General features: G+C 52.2%; 2 protein-coding genes across 2 annotated transcripts in view; one reads left to right on the forward strand and one right to left on the reverse strand.

Moving 5' to 3' along the window:
- LOC105854503 (mast cell protease 3-like) overlaps nucleotides 1–4847 on the reverse strand; it is a 56632-nt gene extending 51785 nt beyond the window's left edge. The window contains exon 1 of the mRNA XM_012733987.1: nucleotides 4811–4847. Coding sequence (XP_012589441.1) covers nucleotides 4811–4847 — 37 coding nt within the window. The remainder of the gene's footprint in view (nucleotides 1–4810) is intronic.
- Nucleotides 4848–5945: 1098 nt separating this feature from the next.
- On the forward strand, nucleotides 5946–7530 carry LOC105854504 (mast cell protease 8-like). The gene is made up of 4 exons (XM_012733988.1): nucleotides 5946–6052; nucleotides 6361–6496; nucleotides 6704–6961; nucleotides 7390–7530. The coding sequence occupies exons 1-4, from the start codon at nucleotides 5946–5948 to the stop codon at nucleotides 7528–7530; spliced, it is 642 nt and encodes a 213-aa protein (XP_012589442.1).
- The last annotated feature ends 296 nt before the right edge of the window (nucleotides 7531–7826 follow it).

Here is a 7826-nt window from a genome sequence, read left to right on the forward strand (position 1 = left end):
TGCAAATGCACTGTTTGCTACATTGTTCAAGGAATCTGGGGTAAAATAAAGCTTTGCTGCAGAATGTAAGTTTCTGTTTCTATGGCTACTGTGCAATTCTGTTCTCTTAGAAGAGAGAGGCAGCCTATCATGATGGAAATGTTCATGTATATCACACAGTTCCTTTCCTTAAAAATACTTTAAGGTCATTTTCTTCTTTATTTTCCTGACAGTTTCCCCCACTCTCCACAGTATATTGAGCCTAGCCCTGAGGGCTCCCCTGCCCTTACCTTCTCACACACATGCCCAGAACAACTGAAAGTAGGCAGGCTCTTCCTTTCAGGCAGTGACATAGCACAGAACCATGACATCCCACAGAAACGTGACAGCTGGTTCCACTGCTGTACACTGATTTCCCTGAGTCATATCACTCTCTTATGTTCTGCCTAAAATCTGAATCTATGGACCCAGCATATGGCCCTCGCCTGTTTCATTTAACCACACGACTACACCGTGTTGTAGAGAAGAGTCTTGGCTCAGTTAGGATTTATCTGTGCATTCCTATTAGGAGGCTGGGGCGAGAGCCAGAATTTCTGGGGTGTTTATAAGATATCAAACAGTTTGGAAGAGACACTGTCATGAAGGAGATATGGCGTGGGCTATGTACTATAGTGAGAATTTCACGCTTCCATTGTCTCTGATAAGAATAGGGGAAATGGGGCAGGTAGGGAGAGAAGAGTCTACAGGAAAGAGATCCATACCCAGGGATTTTCAGAGGTTAGTATAGACTAGACACTCTCTAACTTCACTTAGTAGCCAAATCTATCAATAATTTTGTCCCAGTCACAAGCAAGGAGCAAAGCTTGGATATCAGGTTGGAGAGTTAAGCAGAACCATGGAGTGAGTAAAATCCTGGGGTGATGAGAGGCTTCAGAGGAAGACAAGCAGGGGAATGGATGGGGACAGGGTGGCCCCTCCCATGAACTGGGAGCAAGTGTGACAATACAGACTCAGAAAGATCTACTGTTTTCTCACGGCAAAAAGGAAGTCACTTAGAAGGTAGCGATAGTCTGGGTTGTGGTGTCTGTCACCTTTGATGTGATCTGGACCACATCAAGACCCTCCCAACCCCTACCCCACCTGAGGATCTTTACCCAGAAACTTTGCCTTCTGAGGACACTTCTTTATCCAAAAGGTCACATCTCAACCTTCACAGTAAAGGAGTTCTTTCTTTCCCATCTCATCTAGGGCTATGGTTTGTGCTGGCTCATCAAGTGCACGGGATGTGGCAAGTGGTTTTGTTTGGGGTAGGTAAGGGGGCTGCTGCTGAATCACTCACAGGGCCTCTGCTATATGAGTGTATACACTTTCTGTTTTTCTAAAAACATCAGGGCCGATATAACAAATATTGTGTTTAGAAATTCTAATTCACACTTCCAGTCTTGCTACAACATCTCAATGTAAATGCTCCCTGTATGAAGTCCTCTGTTTCTGACCAAGGGCCAGGAAGCAGCCACAGAACTTACGTGACCAGGACAGGAGAGCTGGACCATTCCAGCCAGTCCCTCAGAGTCTGTCTGTGGGCAATCAGGCCTTGCAGAAGCTGCTGGGCTCTGAGAGCCTTTCCACCGGAATGATGACAGGATGACACCTCTGATACCAGTGACCTGAGACCCCAGAGTTGGGGTGACCACCCGGAGCAGGAACTCCATGTTCACCTTTGAAACATTTTCTCATTTTCATTCACACCATCATGTTATCCCTGCCAACCTTTCGTGGGAACTGTCTTCTCCTTGCTCAGTCATTTGCCCGAATCTCCACGATGAGACTGCAAATGTTTTTTTGTTTTAGGTTTCTAAGCCTGGGAAACTGAGGCTCCATCTGTTACTGGCCATGTTTAATTCCAAGGCACTGAACTTAACCTTGAACTTCAAGAGCACATCAACTTTCTGAGGAAGCAAACAGTGTACAAAAAACAGCAGGAAATATTCATCCCCCTCTCTGTCCCTGTCACGTCCTCTGTGCCCGCTCTAGAAGCACAGAGGTGCCTCATCAGCACCCGACAGAGCACCCGGACAGCAGGTGCGGGGTGCCGTCAGGCAGCCCCCTCTCTCCAGGACACACAGCCCGGGCTCCTCCGCTGTTGTAAGGAAGTTGGGAGTCCACTCACCTCCCCTCAATGCTCTCCAGAGGAAGCTCTCCTCAGAGCTCAAGTCCAGGGCCCCCTAGACTGGGTCTCACGTGAACTTTTCTCACCTCATGCCAGCTCACCTGTCAGGTAAGGAAGTGGATGGGACCAGAGGGGCGGGTCCACCTCACCTCACTCTACATGAGTAGGCCCCTTCTAGCCAAGCAGGGCTGCAAATATGTTTCCAGAGGCAACGCTCAAATATTCCCCTTGCGTCCACCTTCTCCTGGACAGAGCCGGTTACAGAGGACGTGCAGGGTGCCCAGGTGGGGGCACTTAGCTGAATGAGAGGTGCTCTCTCCTTGCATAGAAGACCAGGTTCCCAGCAGGTTTACACAGCTGTCCATTTCCCCAGGACATCGGTGCCCTGAGAGGAAGACTCTGGCTTCTCTCTGTTTCGCTAGTTGTGAATTCTCCAAGCAGTGGAGAGCCAGACTCTGTCCCTTTGGATCACCTGCAGGAGACGGTGTGAGGAGCCCGCGTGAGGAGCCGGCGTCATCCTGCGGCTGGAGGCAGAGCACGCGCCAGGCAGCTGATGTGGTCTCCCGCCCCCTCACTCTGCCCTCACTCGGCCTCCAGGCTCTGTGCCCAGCGTGTCGCCCAGGACCCAGGGACGTCCTGCTGACAAGGCGGCGTAAGGCCTGGACGGGGACACACGGTCGCTTGTGTTTCTGTCCGACTCTCACCCGTGGCAGAGACCGGAGAGCGGGCCAGTTCGCGGGCTGGCTGAGGGCCATGGGGACTTACAACTGAAGGCGCTCAGGGAGTCCCGTTGGGGAGAGGGGGAAGTGCTGGGGTGGAGGGCGCAGGTGGGGGCCGGGCTAGGGAGTGGACTCAGTGCCTGCCCTGCACACCACCCCTCATGGCGACGGGTAACTCTGATGTCCTGTGGATTCACCGCAGTAAAAGGTGGCCCAATGACAGACTCGTCTGTAACACATCGGAGCTAAGCTCTCGTGGGTGAGAAGTTGCTGGAGAAGTGGGCAGTGACTTCCTGGGCTCCTCACACCTGTGGGAGCAACTTCTCTTCCAGGCTCTGGGGTCTCTTCAAGGAGAAGAACACTGCCAGCCTGCTTCACCCCCAGGCAGACCCGGCCCTCCCCCTGTGAGTGACCTGAAGTGGCTGCTGAGGGGCATCTCCAGAGGCAGCTGGAATGAGGGGGAGCTTTGCAGGAGAGGAGGGCTGGACCCTGCCCATCTCAAGCTCCTTTGCCCTGTTTTGGGTTCCCTGAGCTCTCTGGTGTCTGCACTAATGGTTTGCTGTTTGTGTCTACTAGGTTGAGGTATTTTCAGCCATCGTATCTTCAATCACTTTCCGCTCTGTTGTCTCTGTCCTATTCCCTGGGAACTCAGTGCACATTGATGCACCTCATGTCCCACCTCCCTGAGGGTTTGCTCTGGTTCCTTTCCTCTTTATTCTCCCAGAAGTTCAGTTTTACTCATAAAGACAGCACAGAGCGACACCCAGCTCAGGGCAGGAGTCTCTGCCCCAGGTGAGAGCAGCTGAGCATGAGCTTGTGGGAGGTGGTGAGTATAGGGCTCAGTGAGTAGCACCCCAATAGCTCAAAGAAAAATTTCTATCAGAAAACTTGAGAGCACTGCGCATATAGATAGGATGAGCAATGGAGATCATGAAGCCCTCATGGTTTATGCGATAATTTATTGACAGGTCATCCCCCACTATGCTGACTGAAAGTTATATTCTGTCATTATTTGTTTCCTGAGAACCCCAAATGTTATTTACTAGATCCTGTGACAGTACCCGAAGCCGGGCTCCTGGGCCTGCCCCCCACATGGATTCAAGCCCCCCTGCTTGCCAAGCCCTCTTCCCAGGCTCCTGTTTCACTTACTCTCATCTACATCCCACCTCCACTTTCAAAATCACTCTCATCACCCAACCCCAGTTCAGTTTTGGTTAACTGAACTGACTAAAACCTGGGGAACAAGCCGCTTTCCGTTCTCTGCCACGTGTAAGAGTTGGACAGAAACACAAGTGTTGCCATGGGTCCCCATCTTAGGACTTACTAGACTTTGACTATGTGTTTCAGAAGACATCAGTGCTAGTATATTTGATTAATACGAGAGGGGGAAAGAAACAAAAACTGAAACACTTGGGCTATCACCAAAGAAGCACCACAAGAGTCAGATGAGTAGATAGTTGCTGCTTAAGCAGCAGACGGGGTCACCTGGTTAACCACAAGGTCAGCATGTTGGGGTCGCCTTCAGCCTTCGGAGGGCCCCACACGGTAAGGGGACAGCACTCGGGCTAGTCAGTCCCTAGTTCTCAAAGCCCCTTCCTCTCTTAAAGAGTCAGGTTTCTCCTCAGAATGTGTCCTCACCTCCCCCCACCCCCAATGCCTTAGGACTGTGCACTTCAGCACCCTCAGTTCACAGACCTTTCTGTGTGAACCCATGACATGTGCGTGGATAGCTGGTGCTTGCAAATCAACACAACCAGGAAGTCCGTGGTCTCTGAGTGTTCCCCTCTGACTTCACCTCCACTATTTAAAACCTAAGGAGAGAATTAGGCCCCACAGCAGACTTGATCACCCTTTTAAGAAAGATGCTGCCCGTCCTGTTCTTGTTGGCCAGTGCCCTGCGCTATGGGGTTGAAGGAGGTAAGTGACCCTCTCCTCACCTCACCTCCACACACAGGCTTGGTCCACTTGTGATTCTCCATAGTGTCCACCGAGGCTCACGTGAGCCTTGCCACAGTCTAACCCAAGAATTGTTGAAACCAACACCTGTCTCTGCACATGTAGGCACAGACATCCTAGAGAAGGAAGCTACCCCCAAGAGCCCTGGGGTGTCATCTCCCTCTGGGGCTCTCACACCTGTCCCCTGAAAAGGGACTTGGTATTAGGATGGTGCAGGTGCTTGTGGATGCAGAAGGCTGAAATTCAGAAAATTTTTCTTCTTGCAAAGTTGTCTATCACCAGAGCCGTCATGCAGATCAAGATGAGAAGGCTATCTCGTGCTAAGTGTTACCATGTGCTTTCCTGTTTGTCCCAGGCTGCTGGCCACTGAGCTCTACCCAGCCAAACCCCGAACCTCACTGAGCCATGAGAGTGTGGCCCTGTGGCCCTGTGGCCCAGGCACTGGTGGCCCCTGGCTCCCACGCCCGGTTCCCCATCCACTCTGGTTCCCAGTCCTTTCTACTTGCCCTCTGGTACCCGAGGCAGTGCGAAAGACAGACAAAGCTGTGCTGAGGTCTGGGGCCTTTGGGGCCCACCGATCTGATAAAAGCATATTTGGGCACTGCTCCTTATGTCTCCAGCAGCCCTTCGGGGTATTTACGACATGCCTGATTCAGGATGGGGATAAGAAAATCTGCGATTTTGCAGCACAGGTGTGTGTGACTAGAGGAAGCCTGGAGTAGGCAGGACACAGGGGCCGGAGACATTTGAAAGAGAGAAACTACTTTCAGGTTTTCTGATTGTTCTACCTAGAACACAGATCCTTTTCCTCAACATGTGTTAGAAGGCTCTGATTCACCATAGGGTTATATTCCTCTCTCTACAAAGGAAACTGAAAACTAGGCAAGGAAATAATCACACTGCACTCATGCTGCCCAGGAAGCCGTAAGTCTGCACCCCACGGTGATGGGTCCCTGAAGCCCTCCCTGGTGCACGATCCCATTTGTTGTTTTAGGCCATCAGACAGTTCCTGTCCTCTTTGTTTATTTTCACCATGGACAAGGAGATCAGGAAATTTTTGTTTGTTTATTTCAGGAGAGATCTACTGTGGCACAGAAGCCAAACCACACTCCCGCCCCTACATGGCACTTATAGAGTTCTATGATGACCAACGAGGTAATAGGTACAGATGTGGGGGTTTCCTGGTACGGGACAACTTCGTGATGACAGCAGCTCACTGCCTTGGCAGGTGAGAACAAAGGGGGCCTTGTTTCCTGGGTGGTGCAACACGGCCCCAGGCAGTTCAGGAAGGTTCCTGAGCCCTCGGGCACCTAGAGGAGCCAGTGACCTGTGCCCCGACAGAGCAAGGGTGGGGCGGCCTGGAGCCCCAGGGGAGGCTGCTGAGGCCCTGCACAGCCTGGGTCACCTCTGCACTGCAAGGAGGGGGCACCCAACCCCCCTTCCAATCTACTCAGCTGGGGGTCTATAGGCTGCGCTCCCACCTGCCCTCCAGAGGCTGCGCTGAAGCTCCTGACTCACATCCTCCCTGTATTACAGTAATATGACTGTCACGCTCGGAGCTCACAACATCAAAAAGAGGGAAAAAACCTGGCAGCTCATCCCTGTGCTCAGAGCCTTACCCCACCCGGACTTCAGTGCTAAGAAATTTATCAATGACATCATGCTGTTGAAGGTACTGTCCTGCTGACTTTCAGGGGCAACTGCACAAGATACGGGAGCGAGCACCCCACTATGGTGTGAGTCCTCCCTCCCACGGGATGCTCCTCCCGGGTCAGTGAACAAGGGGCTGGGGGAAGACTCCAGCGGGGAGGCGGGAGTGCAACGGGTCCAGGTCCCACTGCAGGCGGGACCTGACCTGCCTCTTCTCCTTTGTGACCAGCTGAAAAACAAGGCCCAACTCAACAGCAATGTACAGACAATTGCCCTGCCGCAAGAGCAGGACCAGGTGAAGCCGGGGCAGGTGTGCAGCGTGGCAGGCTGGGGGAAAATGGCTGATGGCAAATTTCCAGACACACTTCAGGAGGTGGATCTGGAAGTGCAGGATAAGCGAAAGTGCAGGAATCTTCTCTCGCGAAAATACAACAACTCCATCCAGCTCTGTGTGGGAAATCCTAAGTACAAGAAAGCCACTGGACGTGTAAGGAGACAATCCCCTTCCCATCTTGCCCCGGTGATTCAGTGATAGTGGGGTACATGACCTGGCTTCCCCCATTCTACATTCCATAGTGGACCAGGCTCCACTCGTGGGTGGAGGCACCTTCTTCCCAGCGTGGGGCACCCAGCTTTCCCCTCTCCCCCTTGGCCTTTGTCCTGGGGCAATAAGAAGGAGCCTGGGCCTGGGCTGAGCTGGGCGGGGCACAGCCAGCGTAGGCAGTGAGAGGGGGAGTCACACAGGCTTGGATACTGCTGGTTCCTTACAATCCAGCCTGGTGACTGATGACCATTCGGTCCCTTCCCTGGGACCCGGGAGCTCTGAGAGAGAGGCAGAAAGGGCAGAGGAGATGATGAAGCTGACAGGGGGGAGCCCAGGGCCATGACTGAGACGTGCACATTTTCTGTCCACAGGGGGACTCAGGGGGACCTTTAGTGTGTGACAGTGTGGCCCAGGGCATCGTCAGCTATGCTTACAAGCAGCCTCCCCGAATCTTCACCAAGATCTCCAGCTTCCTGCCCTGGATCCACAACACAATGAAACATGTGGCATAGACCTTTTTCATTTGCTTGAAGGGGTCACGGTACCTACCTCTGGCAGCCTCTTGGACCATCTCCCAGGAGGAACATCTGTGTTCTCTGTCTTCCTTGAGTATTTCTCGGCACACCAGTCATATACAAGGTTCCACTCCACTCTCTTTTCTCTCCCACTGCTCACCCAAAATCCCAATTGCGTTTTCTTCAAGGAAATAAAGCAAACATTACTGAAATTTGTGTGGTACCACAAAGACCCTGAATAAGCAAAGCAACTCTGAGAAAAAGAGTTTCCTTATTACATAAGGAAAGAAAAG

This window comes from Condylura cristata, unplaced genomic scaffold (assembly GCF_000260355.1).
Source record: "Condylura cristata isolate star-nosed mole 26May11 unplaced genomic scaffold, ConCri1.0 scaffold00045, whole genome shotgun sequence".
Taxonomy (NCBI): Eukaryota; Metazoa; Chordata; class Mammalia; order Eulipotyphla; family Talpidae; genus Condylura; species Condylura cristata.

Bases quoted from the DNA above. Each gene is read 5' to 3' on its own strand.
- LOC105854504 (XM_012733988.1), top strand. From the start codon at position 5,946: ATGGCACTTATAGAGTTCTATGATGACCAACGAGGTAATAGGTACAGA. The intron at 6,053-6,360 runs GTGAGAACAAAG...CCTGTATTACAG, and splicing joins GCAGCTCACTGCCTTGGCAG to TAATATGACTGTCACGCTCG. The intron at 6,497-6,703 runs GTACTGTCCTGC...CTTTGTGACCAG, and splicing joins ATGACATCATGCTGTTGAAG to CTGAAAAACAAGGCCCAACT.